We start from the raw sequence: 19,782 nt of genomic DNA, 5'->3' as shown, positions 1-19,782 counted from the left end.
TCCTCATGAATAATTGATGTAAGCGCCCGAACAACTGCCAACTCGCCCGGACTAGTACTTATATGGAGCAGTACCACAGCAGCATTGTGGCGGTAACACTATAGCGTAACCTTTAAGATCCCCACATCTGTAAGCAAGAAAGAGCGCAAAAAGTGTGTCTTTATGTACACAATCACAACCATCTCTTTTGAGTAATTCAGAGACTTCTTGGATAAAAATAAAAACAATTAAGTGAAAAATAGACCAAAACCTACCTACACTCCTTAAAATTACTTTTCCTCGCTACATCATTAGACCTACGGAGTTCGCCGGCTGGCTGTCATTGATGCCGAAGAATGCATATTTCAGATCAAACTGGCGGCAAATACCGCACTTTCGCTGCGGGACCCCCAGATACTGCAGCGTTTCAGAGGTTGCAAATACTGCATAGCCTCTGCATTTCTGGCGCTAAGATTTGATTCTCTCAAGTAATGGGGGGGGGGGGGGGGGGAAGGATGAAGAGAGGAAAGAAGAAGGGAAGAAATAGAGGAGTGGTTGGCACTTTGCGTCCGTACGAGTCCACTACAGTGTTTTCATTTTCGGTCTTGGAGCAGTTGCAGTACGTTGGATCATGGTGTTTTCCATTTCGCTATTCTATCTTCTTTCAAAATATCCCAGAGGTATATCTACATCAGGTCTGAGGAAAGTTTTCTATTTTTTTCTATTAGGAACTTCTTCCTCAGACTCTGCAGTAATCCACGAATCGATACTGTGTATAGGTATAAATTGTGTATGTGAGTGTGCACTACTGTATGATTTTTCATCCTTCACATGGTTTCCAGAACCTCCATCGCAAAGTCATAGCGTGTCTACTTTATGACTCAGGATTTGAAGTCGATGTTGTTGATTCGCGTAGTAACACTTGCGGTATATGCCCATAAGTGCCCGTAAGTGTGACAGAAACCCTCTAATGGCTCAAATATTCCTCTGATGCAATATTAGCATCAGAGGTCGACCACTTCCATTGCGATCATCCCAGCTGGGTGCAGGGCGTTCTTTTAAACTGACGCTTATGTCCGACGTGCAGTGGATCTGCATCAGCTCTATACGCATCCAACAAAAGCAGCAAAGATCACATGCTTGCAATCGGGAAGGTGAACAACCTCAACTGGGGTTTTCATCGTCCAGGAGGTGGTCGACCTTTGATGCGAGTATAATTATCGTTATCGGAGAAGTTAGAACTGTTTTGTGATTCATATAATGAACAGTGAAGAAGGAATAAAAAGAACGGGAAATGCAACGTCGATTATTTGAATCAAGAATATCCAATGCAGATTTGAAGTCATACTATAGCAATATCCAGAACATGCCTTTTTTGCAGGTTTTACAAGCCATATCATGTCAGTAAAAAGATGGAAAACTACGAAGCATGCTGTAATGCATGATATATGAGCTATAGAGTTTAATGTTACATTTCAGGGCACAAGCAACAGAAGGAAATACTAAAAACTTACTATGTGTACTTACTGAATTACTATGTGAAAACGAAGCGACTAGCAAATGACCGATGCTATGAAAGTACGTAATGCCTCCACTACATTTAGATTCTCTCAGCTGAGAGAAGCTGAGAGAATCTAATTGTAGTGGAAGTAGGGTAGAGCTTCTCTCAGCCAGATGGAAGACCCAAAACATGGCTGAGCAGTGTAAATTCCGACAGAGTCCCATAACACAAGGTAAGTACACGATCAACTTAATGACGACGTAGCGGGATACAGAGGATGTCGCGAGAATTCGTAAAAATGCACCCCAAAACTTTATCACCTTGAGCGATTTCCCAACTTTGCACCGAGCTCTTTCGGTAAAGGAGTTCAGTAGATCTCATAGAAACACCCAAGAAATTGTTTTTTCCTATACCCGCGTCATAACCAACAATGCCACATAGGTGCTTCTTTTGAAAGCAGTCAGGTGTTTAAATCATGAGAACATCGCAACGGAAGGCATTCCTTTGAATCTTTTTTGAAATTATCAAAAGATACCATTTTCATTCCAGAGATAGCACAGTTATTCAGAAAAATGCACCGTGACGATTTCATCCGATAACGTTAAAGCTTATCGCTTCGAATAAAACATTACGCGGCATATGCTAGGCAGAAGGCAGATTTATTGGTTATAATCGATGCTTTTTCTCTTAAAACCCTGACGAAGATTCTGCTAATCTCTTGTATGGAGAAGTTCGTTCTGTCTACTTTCTCGGCTTACCAAGAACTTCTATGTGGATATTACTGGACAAAGGATAGGAGTGTTTTGAGCAGCAACAATCTTTGTTTAGTGGTGAAAGTTACCGATACTATTGGCCTTAACTGCATATTTTCTAAACTGATTAAGTGAAAAACCGTCTGTAAATATCAATTGTGTACAATCAATTTTATAGTGGCTTGAATATTATAGCCATTATAGCCAAATTCTTACAAATCGTTACTTTTTCGGGAGATTTTTTTCTTTCAAAAGTAGCGGTTGAAAATATGCAAAAATTACCACTCGTTTGTAAGTTGTATAAGAAACACTAGGAAACACTAATCCTGCAACGGATAAACTAAGTGCGGCGTGTTTTTGATGATGACATGTGCTTCCTCTCTCTCCCATAGACGTCACGAATATCCTGAAAAACTTTTGCATTCGCGAGGTTTTACTTACATTTGTTATTAGATCCGCCCAGTGGAAATAAAAGAGTGCGAAGTTGAAGATGGAAAGATGGACAGTCGAGAAAATAAGGTTGCTCAGTTGCTAGAAGTACCCAAGAAGGAAGTACCACGTTGAACGGCAAGTGATAGTTCACAATCAAGGGCTACTGGCACACCCTTCTCTACTTCAAATCGTGAATGGGATCGCATCAGATCAGGTATCAAATTAAATCAAATTACCAAATAAGTGGATAGACCAGGTAGAGCAGTCACTGTCACTGCTTTTGTGAGAATTGGCTTATATTTACATTTGCTGTATAAACAGTCTTTGCGTTAAACTGACTTATGTAAGCAGTAAAAAAGTCAAACGTCGGGTAAATACCATATGATCACCTCATATTATTTCCATAATATCACTAAAAATGCAGGGAACAGCAGGTTTAACAGCTAATCGCGCGCTTCTAATCCGTTATGTTTTCCGTTTTGCATGATTCTATGATCAAGGTCATTCAAAGGCTGGACTGAAAACAACAGACAATAAAACAATACTCCCTCCACCCATAATTTTTCTCGCTACTTCACATTGTACACTATGGGAATAAATGGATTAAATTGTAATTAATTTAATTAACCTTGTTATCAACATGTTCTGAAGAACTCAGTGTTGGGGTTGATTTTCCTAGTATATTTCTTGGCGTTCTATTTTCCATGAGTTAGGAGTAGTAATTCAGCGGGACATCAAACAGGGAATTTTTCAAACGCCAATTGATGAAGTAGCAGAGAATTCCTTTTTAATCCTTTAAGCATCTCGAAACATAAAGACCACCCTTTTAAGCGCGTCAAGTGCCACTCAGATTAGGAGTTTCTGCGTTCATGAGATACTTCATAGTAGCACGGTAATAATAAAGACAACATATTTGTCATACCTTTTTTAAAAACTACGTCTACAAAGGAAGATTTCCAAGAAAACGAACAAAGATTGTCTATGAGTCATAAAATAAGTAGACCAATTAAGCGAGATGCAAAAGAGAAAGGGTATAATGGATACGAGACTAACGACTGCCTGAGCGTGTTACAGTATAGACCGATAGGTGGTGGTGCATCGAGAGGGAGGAGTGCTGAAGAGAACAACAACGATGGCGAACGTTAGATAACAGCTGCAGTGGTGGCAATGAGATTCTGCAAAAGAGAAAATGGTCGAAGCACAAAAACTAGTCAAAGAAATTCCACTTCAAACTACTGAGCGAATCTGAGACCAAAATATAGCTGTTTTCTTGAAGATCCCCTCAACGCTAAGACGAGGACATATGAAGAAACGTCAGAAATCAGTCGTGTTTTCCTTGAATTATTCATGTGAATATTTGGTCTTTAGAAGAGTTCCGTATTTCTAACACATTTTAATATGTGATGTTGATATACATCTAATACTTTTATATTTCTATATAATTTTGATAGAGAAAAAAAGTCGAACTGCAGTTCTAGTTGTGCGAGAGTCCTTGTTCTAAAAAAACGGAAATTTAGATCTAATTTTGTATGTTTGGTAGGGTAAAAGCGGCATGAAGCACGATGCAGTTGCACAAGCGGTAGCGCTCGAAGAGGTGTGGTGGAGCGCAGCGGCGAGGTTCGAGTGAGGATCCATGCTACCACCATTCATTGAAATTCGCGGTGGTTCCACCTCGCTTCCACCGCGTCTCCACCGCGCCGCTTCGAGCGCAACCGCTTACGCAGCTGCACTGTGGTTCATGTCGTTTTTACCCTACTATAACACATTATCATGCGGTGTTTTTATGTGAAAAGAAATATAGTACACAAAACAAAAATTTGCGACTACCTACTGGAAACAGTCGTAATGACAACCTCAGCCTGCTTAGGAGACCATCGTTTGGTTTCAGTGCCTGGAAATTAGTCATCAGTGGTCATATGTAGGTCGTCGATAACAGATATGTTTAGCTTGTGGATCAGGTAGAATTATCTGACTTAGATATGACTGAGTGTAACTAGTAGAACCAGTTTTAAATGCCTCATCCACTAGTCTAATACGAAACCAACCCCATTTAAGGCAAGCTTATGGTTCGTAAGTGGTCGAGTTCGTAAAATTTATTCTTTCCTGAGTGTGCCAGTCAATAAACTTACCTTAAATGGGGTTGGTTTCGTGCAGTAATATCCCAATAAGTGAGTGCTTCGTCTTGAGACTAATGTAATAATAGAAATAAAGGCTTAGAATTCAGTTCCTTTGGTGGCAGAGTTCAGATGCGGTAAACCAATTGCAATCGATAAACTATAGGTAATTATAGAATTAAAGAACAAAGACCAGTCATCTACAATTGAGTCCAAATGCACTGAATACAATAATTGTTTTCTTTAGTAGAGCCATACACGAGGTTGTTATAATCCTTTATTCGTGGCTAACGTTTCGGCAATATCGCCTTCTTCAGAGCCTGAAAGGGGTGAAATCGAACGTGACTAATCCGATCAAACGCCTTATCCGCCCAACAAAGAAAGTCCTACGTTAACCGTTGGACCTCATAGCTACCAGTCGAAGAAAACATCGTACCTTAGGATCAGCTGACTATCCTGTCACTGCTAGATACCTGATGTGAGGTGACTAGCGCAATCAAATATCAGCCTTAAATAAGGCGCGAGTTCCCGCGTAATGGAGAGGCATTCCTCCTTGCGATTCATATTTGGACTCTTGAAGTGGATCCAAAAAGCCTCCAGAGCCTTGCGCGCCACAATGCTAGGTTCGCGCGCCAAAATCGTGATCTTAACTTCAAAATCTTCTCCGTTATGATGCCGCACCCTGTGACCACCCAATGGAGTGAAGTCACATGATTTCCTTTTGCCGTCCAGGTGTTCTTTGATTCGAATACATAGTGGTCTAGCTGTTTGTTCTGTGTATTCTTCATCACACTGCACACAGGAAATCTTATAAACAACACATGAACTCATGCAATCACTCTCATTGCTATCCGGGCATATTTTACACTCCGGTGTCGTGCAAATACGATCATATAGGCGATTCCCAATGAGTATTTGCTTAAGGTTACTAGGGGGGAGCTCCACGATGGCGACAGATAAAGGAATAAAGGATAAAGGAATATACATATAATACACGAATAAAGGATTATAACAACCTCGTGTACGGCTCTACTAAAGAAAACAATTATTGAAGCACTAACATGCCGAGGTTTATCGAAAGTCGCACATGGAGACTTCTTCGCACTGAATACACTTTTTTGCCTTTTTCCTGTCCCAATGCGGTCTCTGACAGCACATTCGAAAATGACTGGACGTAGCTTTGAGCACACTGAAGCGTAATCATGCCACTAGTCATCGGAACTCGTGCACACATTTTTCCATTTTAGTCGGCAAACAAATTCCACTAAAGCATTCCTCACATTGCAAGGACGTCCAGCTTTTACGGAGCTGTCACCTTCCCCTTAAAAAGAGATGATTTTTAGAAGTGTCGAGGTTTTCAATTAAAAAAAGTCCTAGCTGAGCTCAAAATAATTCATTGATGTCTCTGAGATGTAAGCCATGTATGAATGTCTGAAGTAACAATTGCACCTATAGAATAGTTACTGTATATAGAACAGTATTTCTCCTGAGCGTAACAATAACATACCTGAAAAAAAAACTTCTAGCACCTTGACAAATATAAATGTGATCACTTTATTATTAATGTTTCTCAAACCTAATTTTGACATCATCATGTAAAAGTAATATGTACAAATCTTGATGATGTAGCTAATCAAACTACATGAAACAGTAGAAAAAGACCGGAATTAACAGACATCCGCCGGATCAGTATATAATGAGGTACATAAAACTATGCGCAAACACGGTGAAACGATAAACAGTCAACAAGATAGCCTCGCCAAAAACAATTTCGAGAAACCAGGAGACCTTGATCAATAGAAAAGAGGTACATCCACGAAAGAAACACATATAAGATACTCATTTTACAATTATAACATGTAATAAATATGTACATTTAACAGCACAATAATCATCTTTACACAGCTGCTTGGCAGCTTCTCAGAATCGAAGATTCTTTATATAGACCGATAACATCTACAAACTTTGGTCACCAAGAAAAAAAAAGATCTGTGGTGAAACGAAATAACTGCCCACACGGTACACTACAAATGAAGGACGCGAATGAAGCATCTACGGCTATAGTTTCCGTCTGCTCCAATCCTTGGGCTGCCACCGTAGCTTGCTCGGATCGATCCGCACGGTGATTTTATCACACATTCTTTTGTATGCATTCTTCAATTCATCAGTGATTACGATCACATACTGACCGCGGTAGTATTTGTAGAGGTTGAGGTGCTTAAAAATATGCATTAGTGCGCGGCAGTCGAAAGAGATAGTAGCGTAGTGTGTGCATTTCTTTCTAATAAAGGAAAATCTACTCCTAAAAACCTCTTCAGATTCACTTAGACTACGACTAGCGAAGATAAGGATAAGGATAAAGTGCACGGCGTTGATTAATTCCTACTTCCAACTTCAGTGGAAATGGAATTCGTTTGAGGTTTATGAACGTCCCGCGCAGCCTTAAATAACTTGTGAGGTTAGTCGACTAATCAAGCCAGTGTTTTTGTCCTACCAGACAAGTCTGTACCAATTCATCCCGAAGAGATAGAGGGCTTGCCTGGCATTATGGCGGATTTCATTTTCATTTTGAACCTCCGGTGCAGCTACATCGGAACCTCTTACTGACTGCGATACACCCATCATAATGAAGACATAAATCATAAAATGCATTTGGATAGCTTCGTGCATACACTAAGTCCAAAACTCAACCAAATGAGGATATGAGGAGTCAGGAAATAAACGACTACTCTTTCTAGAACATTCTAATTGTGGTGACAATCACAAAGGACATTTCATTAGTTCTACGCCGCTTTAGACTTTCCTAGCTTGAAACAATTAGGTTTCGACGGTTGACGTTTTTTGCACAAGGGAGTACTATTCCTTACACGAAATTCAGTTTGAAAATACACTCAACAAGCTCATCAGCAAACTCATCAGCAAGCTGTCAACTGGCAAGAGAAAAAGAAGAACAACACCTTTTAACAAAGGCTAGTCACATTAGCAAGAAGAAAAAAACTCAGAATCTTGGCAGGACTTTGATTATAAATTGAATCTTATATAGTGCAGAAATAACAAAGATACAAAGTTCATTGGAACTTTCAAAACTATTATCTTGAATTAGCAAACTTTACGCTAGCTCGTGAACGATAAATCTGTCGAGGAAGGAGACTGGTCAGGCCAAATTATCAGTTGCGATCCCTTATTTCTTTAAATTATTTCTTCTTTCCCTTTTTAATTCCTGTTTAGAAAAAACTAAATACTGCTGTTGGTGCACGATTCTCCATTCTTATCACTCTAACAATCAATATCGATTGTACCTGTAAAGTAGATATGACATCTTCTTTACGAATAGACGTCATTTGTGACAGATCCATCACAGAAATCGCACGCTCTTCCCCAGCGGTAATTTCTTCCTCCTTGAAACGCATCAACTTCTCAATTATCGTTGCTGACCAAAAGCTTCGATAAGAAAGCTAAATAGAGCAGATGACAATCACTAGCATATTTTCGTTAACCAATTTTGCATTTTGCAAAACCAATAGGAACGAGAACCAACCAAACCAAGATCAGAGAGAGGTTTCTCAGGAGATCCCGTCTTACCTTCGACCTTGGAGAGCTCGTAACTGAAAAAATCTTAATGATCAAAAAAGTGTACGTGCCTTAATCTACAAGAAGACCTCGGAATGCAACAATTCAGTTACAGAAATATATCTGAATCAGAAATCTGAAGTCACCTGAACTCTATCAACAATCGACCATAACCCATTTTCTGATATGGAGGCAATACTAATATACAGGCCACATTGTACTCCTCTGCAGATTCTTTTTCCTAGGAAGAAAATGACATAAAGGTAAAGGAAGATCCCTCATGAAAAGAAACTACAAAGATTTCACAAACTTTCGAGAAGAAGCCAACGATGTGGAATCCTCGATCATCTAGAAATGCCAAGACGTAAAAAAGGAAAGGATCAGTGTCGTAATAAAGCGTCTTGTGGTCTAGGAATAGCTTCGCCAACAAACATAGATTTTGTGCGTAGGCCTGGAAATGATCAGTGATAACAACACAATCAAAAAAATCCTGTTGGCAAAGGGTTTAAATCGAATGAAAAAGACTGAAAATGGTTGCGGAAAACACAAAAGAATGAGTGAACAGTGTGAGCGATGTCAAGAGAAACAGGGATCTCAGGCTTTTAGAGTTCCATTCACGTGAAACTAAAGCAGAAAAAGAAATTTTTTAAAACATCAAGAAATGGAGTGGGTGTAGCTCAGAGATAAGAAGTTCGCGACTGCATGGTCGAAATCGTTCTAAAGCCAACCAATTCGTTCATCCCTTCAGAATCGATGAGTTGAAACTAGACCTGTCTGGAGGGTTGAAAACACTGACTTGGGAAATGAGCTGACTTCCGCAGTTCATTGCATAAGTCACGTATTCATAAACCCTTGCGATAAGGCCAAGCACACTTTTGCAAACGCAAACTGGAATGTTTGTAAAATGGTTTCCCTAGCAAAAAGTCCTTTATTGCTCTTTATTTCGAAAGTCGAAATGTTCTTTATTTGCGAGAACATTCTTCATCAAGTATCATTCCTAGATTAAATAAAAAAAGAAGTCATACCACGCAAATAACTACTACCTTACGATGCACCACCTTTCAAAAGAAACAACCAATAAATAGATACCGGAAATGTTTCTACCAGAGAAAGAAACAACTCCGTTGAGTCCCACCTTATTCTTTCGTCCATCGATTTCGAAAAATGACAACGGCTCATTGCGATATATCTCATTACCAGGTGGATGTTTTAAATAGCATTTCTTCTAAAATATCACGAAACTCGAAAATCTTAAATACATAGGAACCAAATTAAACTTAAAACAGGTTACCATATGTGTTTTTAGACATGTTTGACTCTTGACATATTTCAAACAGAATTCGCATATGTAAATACATGGTAAATGCACAAGTTGTTGCGGATATGGTGCAAAGTACCACGGTTGTATTCGATGCCTGAAAATCGAGGCACAACTCACGATTCACTCAAGCACCAACTACATCAATGAACAAATGTCAAAAAAGAGCGTTGGAAGCCACAAACCTTCCTAGCTCGATCATTTCAATATTACGAATCCGCGTCAGGGCATCTTCGCTGTGGCCAACCAGTGACATGGATCCTCGTGTGCTTGGAGCTAGAAAAGGAGATTAGTGCTCAATATTCGAGGAAGAATTTAACGTAGATTCTCTAGATTTCTCAACATTAAAATATTTGCTGGCATACAACTCGAAAGAAATACCTCCATTCTGACCAATTCCATCTTGGCTATCCTCGTCCATCGTGGCGGCCTTTCTCTTCCTCATAGCCGCACTCTTCTTGCTCATCTCTCTCTCTGGTGACCCGGAAGCCGAAGTGCTGAAAGGATAAGAACTTTCTGAAGAGGAAGGAATGGAAATGTTCATTTCTGACCTCTCCACAGATTGCATAACTCCTCCTTTCTTTCCTTTCTGTGGCATTCGTAAAGAATCCAGGTTGAGATTTTCTGGACCGACCCACTCGTCTAGTCTAAAGCTCAAAAACAGTTGTAAAAATAAGAGGGTTGGAAGAACGCTACATAGAAAACCAAAATAGCATAAAAAAAGAAAAAGAAAACAAATGCAATGAACAGTATAAACAGTACCTTCTATTGCAATCAATGTAGTGGACGTAAAAACGCGATGGATCGCTTCGAACCAACAGTACCTCCGCATCTCCTGAAATATGAAGAAAATTTCAACAACAAGAAGAAAGCTTGTCAGTCTTTATTTTCTTTTTTCTCTTATCTTTATTTTCTCCTATTTTATGTGTTCTTTAAAAGAAGGAAAGATTTGTTAAATATACGAGTATACTTGTTTGACTAATATCAAATTACGAATACTATACAAAGCAACTTTTAAATACGCCGCAACAATGTTGATATAATACACTGAAGAAAGTGCGTACTCCGGGAAACCTTGCTACCAAATCCTATCCTCTTTATATCAACTTGCGCTGGCATACATGCGCGACTGGTTAGTTACTTTTCTCAGATTTATTCACTGCACATTTCAAGGATTCTCGAAACAACTACCAACAAATTGGAAAGACACATGCCCATCATTATTCACACAAAAGTTGTGAGGTATCCATGCATTTGATGTTCATTTCGAAAATAATACGTAATCCTGAATCTTGAAATACTAACAAGTTTTTTTTTTGCAAAGGTGAAGTCAATATTCCCTCAACAGTCTACTAGTTGCAATCAATCTTCCAGAAAATTACCAAACAGCGAGGATGATAGGATTCAAGAGTAAATTCAATGGTTGGGAACTGCAGAAACCGACGTTTTGCAAGCTGTTTTTCTCACATTGAGCTTGAACACTAGTTTACCTTAGAACAGAATCGCTTGAAACGAACTCTCCGCTTTTATCGCACTTCACTATAACAAAATAGTATACAAGTTATTAAACACACTGTATTCATTTTGTGTCGTCATCTTGACCATTAGTCGACATCCCTCCACAATTCGGTCCAAGCCTGGGATAGTGTTCTCGCCACCCGGATGATTGTCAGTCGTCAACACGACCATCCTTTAACACAATGTGCGACTCACTCTTCCTACAGTTTTAGAGTTTCTCACTTGAAATGTTCATCTTTTACACACAGTAGCTCTCGACGAAATTAGACGCCTGTTTGTCAGACACACACTACTGAGTTACAAATTTATTATGCCAACACTACAAAGATAAACACAACAAAAGTATCTCTACCTGTAAAAGAGAAATGCTTACACAGGGAGAATCTATTAGGTATTGCATACACAAACATAACTGAGAGAAGTGTTAGACACAGCGCAGGTTGGCTAGGTGGGAGAGAGATTAAAAAGAAGGAAGAGGAGCGGCAAGTTGACCTCGTACTAGGAGATGATTTTTGTTTGATTAATCACGTCTGGTGTACGAGATCTTACGCAGCAACAACAAGAAACAAAGTGACAGAAACACAACTAGAACTACATGAACCGGGTAATGGTTACCATCGGGAAATAAAACGAGTAGCACTTAACACCGAATACCTCTAAAAAAGGTCGAAAAAGACACTATTATACATAACGGGAAACTGAGGTAGAGAGTGCTAAAAGAGTAGAAAACGCCGTCTTCTTCGCTCAATAACGCCGGTTTTCTAGGCATCACCCTCTCCCACCTGCGCCTTTGCCGCCGGCGCTGCCAAATCCTCGATAACGTCATCGAGTAGATGACGGAACTTGTCCAGAGCGGACTGAGGAATAGTTATCGAAGTGCGATAACCTGTGGGCTGCTTCACCTGAATTGAGCACATGAATGCGGAAGGAAAGGGAAAACTGAAATAGGTTAAAGGCATCACTCCACGAATATGAGGTGGTACGGATTTCAGGTGGAGTATTCGTATACGGGATGGGAGACTATGTAGAGGGGATGATTCCGTCCATTCCTTCCTAATTGCCGCAAAAAACGGTCCGGATGATACGGCTTCAGGCGTTCTGGCGCACTATTTTCTACAGGGAGTTCGACTGGAGCGCGCCAGCCTTGGGCGGCGCCTAATCTTCCGGGCCGTTTTTTACGGAAATTAGGAAGAATTGGACGAAATCACCCCGCTCTCCATAGTCTCCTATCCCCTATACGAATACTCCACCTGAAATCGCACCACCTCAGATTCGTGGGGTGATGCCTTTGAGCAAGAAAAGGTAGTGGTTTCGAGTTGGAATTTTAGTACGAATAGACGTTGACATTCACTAATAACTCGAAATATGGCACTTTTAAAGGGATCATAAATACTCCTTTTTTTCCAATCTTGATAAAAGTGATGAAAATGTTGTGCAAACAGTACTGTCACAAAAAGCAGAAATAGGTACGACAGAAAAATTGAAATCCATTCTTGCGCGAGGAAGAACGCAATCATTTTTTGCTTCTCACAATAATACAGCAAAGAAAACAGCGGTTCGGGTTAAAATAGTATTGAATACGAAGAAGTATTTTAAAAACGTAAACGGAATCAGCACCTCAGTCACGCGAACAAATGTTCCACGATCGTTCTTTCCCACATCAAAATAGAAGGTCTTATTGTTATCCGCGGTCAGCTGCTTGGTCTTACTCGCATCCTGGAATAGAGTAGAACTAAGAATGACTTTAATCAACAGCGGAAAAGTGGCATAATAAGTCTAATTGTGTCATTCTATAAATTATCCTTTTCGATGGAATTTCACTGAAAAAGGCTTCACTTTTGTTGAGTAAAAGGACAGGCTAAGCAGTCTTTTCATGTCTACGCTGAGCAAAATGTGATTAACATTCTGGACTTACAGTGCTATTTCCATCATTCAAGTAGCCTTCCGAGTACTTCTCAAGCATCTCATGGAGAGTGTCCCGCATTTCAATCATGCCCTGAGCTGGGATAGCAATCTGAAAAGAGTCAGTCAATCATCAGCTTGAAACGACATCAGTTTACAACAAGATGTTTCTACCTGAGCGCGGCTCATGCGCGGATTTGCGACAGTCTGTGCAATGCGGAGAAAGCGCCCGCGCTGGTTCTCCTTCAGATCCAGATAATAGCGTCTCGAATCGAATGCAAGCACCTCTGACTTGAGTGCGCCGTTCTGGAATCACTGGGATAAGCAGCCAAATGCAATTTAAAAGTGTACGTGTACTTCAGCGGTGGCTTCAGCTCCTTCAGGCAGGGTCTCGCTGAATTTGATCATCTCACTGAGCTGCTCGCACAGCTGTACCGCCGCTGTCATGGTCAGTACAAGACGAGATTTATAGTTTGATCCCATCTGAAACAACACTTAGATGATGGATATATCTGCATCGTTCAGAAGGAAATGACAGCAAGAAAGACAGGAGTGTGAAAAAGTGGCACAATTTCATCAATGCTTTCTGGGTATAGGTCTTGACAGCAAACCTCTTCCTTGGACTTCTAGGATCCGATACCTTGGATGTTTCAGAGAAGTGCAATTCGGTGAAAAATTTAAAAAAAGGCTAACAACTATGCAAAACGAAAAAAAGAAACCTGACAGGAGGACAAAGTACAAATGTTGATAGTTGGTGCAATCATCTTCAGAAGAATTCTCAGATACCTCGGCGATCTTGATGAAACGTCCACGGTTGTTTTGTTTGACGTCCACATAGTATCTCTTGTATTGGATGTTGAGCTGCTTGCTAGCAAGCTCTTCCTCATTACGTCTGCTGCCAGCACGTTCCACACTTCCGTCCGACATCACGCTACGATTCTTCTTCTTCTTCACACTTCAATTACCCCTCCGACCACTTTCTTCAGCGTAGATGGTAAACCAGCAAGCCCAAGATGAGCTGTTTCTTCGAATCCTGAATATGTGGAACTTGCGAATCGTTACGAAGTTTATTTAAGAGAACAAAAACGGCAGGAATCAACTTCCTAATCATAGGTGATCGCTCACTTCAGGAGAATACAACGCTGGATCTATTTGGCAAACTAAATCTAGGATAATAGCTTCCCAGCATGACTTTTATGGGCACGTAGCTTAAGCGCTCAGTTACACCTACATCAGCACCAAACGAGACGATTCCCCAGTTTGATTGAGTCCCCTACAGGATCCTAAACAATAGTGAGGTGTGGCTGAAGAATACAAGAATCTTGGCGGCGATATCGAACGAAACGTGGAGAGTCTTCGAAAAAGGAACTACCCGACGCGACCGAAGCAGAGAAATAAACCCAACTTTTTAGGACAACCGCACGCGGACTGCGGGCGGCGCGGCCACTATTTTCGAGTTGTAGCGTGCAAATTCGGTCATTCTCGAAATAAACAAACAACATTGGCTCGAAGAGTTAGGTTCACGTGAATCGCACGAGAACCATGATAACTCGGTTGGCACATAGTGTATTTTGGAAGGAGAAGGCTTGTATTTGGCTGCGCTTCGTTCATATCAATGGAAATTCGAGTACTTGGACTAAGGGACTGTCACAGTGACATCCCTAACTAGTAGTAGTTGAGATGGTTATTTTTTGAAAGACGGGGATTTCAGGTGAGATAAATCAGCAGTTGTGAGTTCCGATACCCACTCTGCTTATTTGATGAGAGGAGAAGTAAAAACATGCGGGGATCCAGTGGATCTTTTAATTCCAACAACAGGTTTGTCAACAGAACCTCTACTCATAACTCATCAGTGCAAATCAAGCGGTATATTTCAATGACATCACGTTACAAATAATTCAATGTGGCATTGAACATACATACTGAGTTCACTTGAGCATGTTTTCACCTAATGTTAATTACGTGAAAAGGACACTCCTCTGTTTGAGGGTTCTTTTTCAAATGCGTTACAGAAGCAGAACAACTTAGATACATAGAAGATATCATATCCTTCCTCCAATGAGTTTCGAGGAAAAACTCAAGGGAAACAGCGGGACGGGAATTCGGGCAAAATACTGAATGCAGGTGCGGTGTAGCGCAGTCGGTAAGAGGTTCCGCCGTGGTTGCAGCATGAGGATCAGAGGTTCGACTTCGCTCCATTTCCGACCAAGCCTTTCATCCTACCGATACCGGGTCGACAGATTGGTGCCAGACTTGTCTTGGAGGATAAAAACACTGACTTGACACATCGGCCAGCTCCCGCAAGTCACTGGCGCATCCCAGGCGGACTAATTAACGCCAGAAGCTTTATTCCTTATTCTTTACAGTAGGCTACTGAGCGAAGTCGAGAAATAGAAGTTCACGTTGTGATTCCAGCAGTATTCCTCAAAAAGTACACATTAAGGTTTTCGCTTGCTTTTAATCTTCAATACACCAAATCAGATGTCAATAAAAAGAAAAAAAAGATATACTAGAACCAGTCACTGCGAAAGGCGTCTATAAGCTTTTTGAAAAATCAGAAGCATATTTCGTGTTGTTTGCCATACGAAAACTATCGAAACGAAAGAAAGAAAACCTTACGAAACGACAGAAATGCAAAGCGATAATCTGCAATGAAATCAACATGTGAATGTGTGCGAACTGAAACTCCAAAGAAAAAGAAAAAAAGAAAATCAACGTTTTAAAAGAGGGAGATAATAGTAAACAGGAAGGTCGGGACGAGTGAACGTGTCCGAGGACGCACTGGGAAGCATGGAGAATGTTGTGTCAATCGTCGTCCTTATCTCTTGCTCATTTAAACATTGATTGCCTGCTTGTTGACGATTCTCTCGGAAGCAAACTTGCGTATCGTTAATGTCATCGCAAATTAATACCTGGGAAATCCAATGCGGAAGAAACCTTAGGAACAAATCTCAAGAATTTGCATTTCTTTTTATTCCCAAGTCCATCACTCCTTCATCCTCAGTTCACATAACCACTGTATTTGAACATAAAATCCTTAACGATTTGAGAGACAATTTAGGAAACAAAATGTGGCAGAAAAAGAGCCAAAATATGGTTCTCATGTCTCCACTCTGGCTAAGAGGAGCTTAAAATCTGGCTGTTCACTGTTGCTCCGTTTTGTCATAATGCTTGCACCAAACGAGTAGTGCAAATGTCTTTTGTGTCCACATGGAGGGCAGAAAAGAGGCATATCGTATCACAGCACATCTCGTACAACCACTTGTATACCTTAGCGAAGACAGATATACATCAAATAGAAACACATTCATAGTATCGATAATCCTTGGGAGCTTCGCCGAATTTAACGATATGGTCAGGTGGAAACGAGCTGAAGAACGGTGCAATCGCGCTCGAAGTGGTGCGGTGCATTTAGCGATTGCGGTGGGACCTTCTTACCGCCTCTTACCTTCTTACTGATGAGCTTACTGCAATTGGAGTGTAGAGATTACTAGGGTCCCATCCTGGCCGTACCCGCTAGCTCCACTCTCTACTTCGAGCCAAACGACCACACTACTAGTGGAAGATGAGTGCTACGTTAGAACTGGAACGTAGATATTTCATAGGTGATCCTTGCTTTATGTGGAGAGAAAGCGAGGGAGCGCTGGAAGTGTTCAAACAGTAGCACATTCCCAGGGAACGTCTAGGTCTCTTCTTTGTCTCTTGCAAAGAGATGGAATCGGAAGTGTCTAAAGAATCAATCCGACATTTGTCACTCTACATTTCCTTCATGAACCAAGTAACGGGGAATTGGGTCATCCTCGCTACTTGGTTTCTCTGACAGGGAACGAACAATCTCACTTGCTTCTAAACAATAGATATCATGTTAAAAAAAAATGGGGTCTCGTAAGGAATAAACGGAGAAGTCGCTGGGTCTTGAGATCACTTCTTATTCACATCAACCAGTTATACCGAATTTTTTTGTAATTTTTCAATTTTTTCTCTTCGTAAGGTTCAACCTCCCGACCAAAGGCTCCAAAATGAATGGATTTGGTGCTGTCGGATGTGTTGTCGCTCCTTACCCAAGGTACGTCTGATTTGGATAGAAGTAGGATTCCGTAAGAATAACTAGGTCAGAGGGACAGAACTTTTCTCGTTCTTCTTTGTTTACAAAGTAGGACTCTTTTCCTGCTGATAGCAACGCCTTCCAAACGATATGACAGGTTTGCCCACCCAACACGAACCCTACTCCCTGACTGCGTATCGACTGGAGCGAGTGCTATCTTCGTGGAAAATACGCTGGTTCCTTCAGTCCGGACATTCACGACCGACAAGGGATGTAACAAGGACAATTAATTTGCCTCAGTGAGGCCTGCTTTTGTTCTTGTTTTGTTGTTCGGTGCAGACGATCGAAATAACTTGGAAAACCAATACGTTTTTATGGAGAATTTGATGGTGAGTCTGGAGCTAGGCTAAAAGAGTTCGTACAACACAATAGTGTAGCCAAAGAGACAGCTCACATCGTATTTTTTCTCAAACCTGTAAGTACCGAACCACTATAGCACTGAAAAAAGTGTGTGAAAAGTTGTCTGCTCTCTCATAAACTGGTTGCATAGGGCGTGTGTTGAAGGATTCATTTATTTAGTACAAAACCAGTATTCTAGCAAAAACATACAGCAGTTGTGGATTAAACAATAGAGTGATGCTAGTACGGAAAATAGAAAACGAAAAATCATGCCGAAGAAAAAATCGGATAGTATCGTTGCTAGTTTGTAGTATGTTGTTGCGAATTATGTACGAATACTGCCGAAAGTTTTTGAAGTCTTTTTTTGAACGAAACGAAAATGACCTAGTAGTATTTAGTAGTGTCTAGACGACTCATTTCAGCCTTACTTTTCCTTACAGCAATCATTTACCTTCGAAATCGTGCCATTGCATCAGGCTTTTCACTCTTTTCCTTTTATAGAAAGCGAAAATTGAATAGATTGTGTAGATTGCGACGTTCCATCAATGCTGTGGAATGCTTACAGAGGGTGAAGTCCTGTAGGTTTTCTCACGACCACATAAACACTCATCGTTTTTGCATCTTCCGTGATACGCCGACAAGATTCTCATAGATTGGTGGAAAAAAAGAAGACAAGCTGCACCATATGACACTTCCCAGCACCATTCGTCTATGTGGTTTACTCTAAAAATTTTGATTTATCATTTAGGTTGGAGTAATGTCATCCGAGAGTTCCAGAAATCCAGTAGGATTCATGTCAGTGAGAGGGCGCCATCATCTAGGACACTTAGAGACTGCACACAATGGTGTAATGTGGTAAAATGTTCATAAGATGTTCAGAAGTGCAGGTGGGAGCTTGAGATAGATGCTGGCCGTAACTTTGCTACACGCCTGCAATTGGTAGCGTTTCTATCTTAGGAGAGGATTTCCATTGCAGCGTTGTACGGATTCCTACGGTTCTGTCGTTACTTCTGGTGAGACTTGATTCTGATTGCAGCCACTCTGTTCACCAATCTCGGATCGTCAATAAGCACAGGTAACGGCGATTACTCGCCCTCCCTCCTGGTTTTGTTGTCGTGAAACAATACAAATGTTTACAGAGTCGAAAAACAGTGGAAACAGGCGTGAGAGACAATCAACAGAGGATAAATGCACGTTTCTAACTAGTATTTGAAGACCCTCGTTGAACAGTGGCGTATCCACCCGAATCATGTTTTCCTGTTGGGTGCGTTGTTTGCAAATTTCCTGTGACTAGCATCTTAAACAGTAAACTTGCCGAGTCCAGATTTTGATGGTCATATCTGTTTGATCAGCTCGATAGCTATCGATTGCACATAGGAAAGTCCTTTACACTTGCGGATCATCCATACATCCCTCGCCGAAATGCCCTGCGTCAGGCTTTTCTCGCGTCATTAAACTGTTTGCTTGATCGCATGCGTGTGCGCCCGCTACACTACACTTTTCCTTCACTTCTCTTCCACTGGACTCTTATTCGACTATTTCAATTCGAAACCTGTGTCCAGATCGTCTTAGGAACATTAGGTTGCAAGACGTTGAAGTGCGAATCTTGGCCTGTCACGCGACAAAACACCACGTCTGGTACAACGTTTCGGCCGTTGTCCATATCTGGCGTGTGTTGATTTTAACACACTTGATATTCCTATTCATTTGAGCCTTTCTACGGGAACCTTCCTTGTTCTTAGACGACTTGTTACCCTAATTAGTGAATTTTGCTGGTTTTAGTGGTTATTTAAAACGCTATTTTTTAATGTGCCAATTTTTTCTATTACTTATGTGACAATTGCAGAAATCTGCCGGAGTACAACTTGAGGAGAAATACTCATTTATTCCTGAGGAGTCAAAGAAAATACTGAGCTAGATAACATCGGTAATCGTCTTCGTTCTAATTTTCTTATGGGTAACCACATCCGAAGTTCACAGTGCAGAAATCTCCCTCGTTCTTCGTTCTCGCCATGGTTCAATGGTAGTGCATCGCAGTCGTCCGGTCAAACATAAGCGAATGCACCTATGTTTATAGTAGGGTCAAAACGACATGGAGCACGTACGCAATTGCGTACGCGGCTTCTCTCGGGGAGCTTCGGTGGAGCGTAGTGGCTAGGAGCGTGGTGAAACCCTTACTGGCACCAGCCATCGATGCAGTTTGTGACAGGCTCACCTCGGTTCCAACTGCTGCCTTCACCGCACTGTTTCGA

At 41.0% G+C, this 19,782-nt stretch overlaps 4 protein-coding genes across 6 annotated transcripts; 1 reads left to right on the top strand and 3 right to left on the bottom strand.

The window, feature by feature from the left end:
* Positions 1 to 3,806: 3,806 nt before the first annotated feature.
* Positions 3,807 to 11,355, bottom strand: RB195_001799 (uncharacterized protein; the record flags this gene model as incomplete). 2 transcript variants are annotated; one of them, XM_064198747.1, is made up of 15 exons in its annotated part: positions 3,807 to 3,839; positions 4,496 to 4,555; positions 5,840 to 5,882; positions 6,874 to 6,995; positions 8,078 to 8,233; positions 8,317 to 8,383; positions 8,495 to 8,589; positions 8,659 to 8,799; positions 9,484 to 9,573; positions 9,640 to 9,763; positions 9,852 to 9,942; positions 10,048 to 10,163; positions 10,218 to 10,313; positions 10,429 to 10,501; positions 11,241 to 11,355. In XM_064198747.1, 15 exons carry the CDS (start codon positions 11,353 to 11,355, stop codon positions 3,807 to 3,809), a joined length of 1,422 nt encoding a protein of 473 aa, XP_064054628.1. The 2 variants fall into 2 exon arrangements, with proteins under 2 accessions (XP_064054628.1, XP_013291735.2); XM_013436281.2 differs by lacking the exons at positions 3,807 to 3,839; positions 4,496 to 4,555; positions 5,840 to 5,882 and having other exon boundaries at positions 6,837 to 6,995.
* Positions 11,356 to 11,945: 590 nt separating this feature from the next.
* On the bottom strand, positions 11,946 to 14,013 carry RB195_001798 (uncharacterized protein; the record flags this gene model as incomplete). The annotated part of the gene is made up of 6 exons (XM_064198746.1): positions 11,946 to 12,086; positions 12,802 to 12,900; positions 13,100 to 13,198; positions 13,261 to 13,392; positions 13,444 to 13,569; positions 13,873 to 14,013. 6 exons carry the CDS (start codon positions 14,011 to 14,013, stop codon positions 11,946 to 11,948), a joined length of 738 nt encoding a protein of 245 aa, XP_064054627.1.
* A 23-nt stretch (positions 14,014 to 14,036) lies between these two features.
* RB195_001797 (uncharacterized protein) lies at positions 14,037 to 14,588 on the bottom strand (the record flags this gene model as incomplete). Its single annotated transcript, XM_064198745.1, has 2 exons — positions 14,037 to 14,119; positions 14,459 to 14,588. The coding sequence occupies 2 exons, from the start codon at positions 14,586 to 14,588 to the stop codon at positions 14,037 to 14,039; spliced, it is 213 nt and encodes a 70-aa protein (XP_064054626.1).
* A 2,917-nt stretch (positions 14,589 to 17,505) lies between these two features.
* Positions 17,506 to 18,697, top strand: RB195_001796 (uncharacterized protein; the record flags this gene model as incomplete). Of its 2 annotated transcripts, none has more annotated exons than XM_064198744.1 (5): positions 17,506 to 17,520; positions 18,279 to 18,325; positions 18,410 to 18,417; positions 18,488 to 18,605; positions 18,670 to 18,697. In XM_064198744.1, 5 exons carry the CDS (start codon positions 17,506 to 17,508, stop codon positions 18,695 to 18,697), a joined length of 216 nt encoding a protein of 71 aa, XP_064054624.1. The 2 variants fall into 2 exon arrangements, with proteins under 2 accessions (XP_064054624.1, XP_064054625.1); XM_064198743.1 differs by having other exon boundaries at positions 18,279 to 18,329; positions 18,507 to 18,605.
* Positions 18,698 to 19,782: the final 1,085 nt, after the last annotated feature.

Source organism: Necator americanus, chromosome IV, assembly GCF_031761385.1.
Source record: "Necator americanus strain Aroian chromosome IV, whole genome shotgun sequence".
NCBI classification, from domain to species: Eukaryota; Metazoa; Nematoda; class Chromadorea; order Rhabditida; family Ancylostomatidae; genus Necator; species Necator americanus.
Note: the sequence above shows the minus strand (reverse complement) of the source record. Positions and strands in the feature narration are given on the sequence as shown.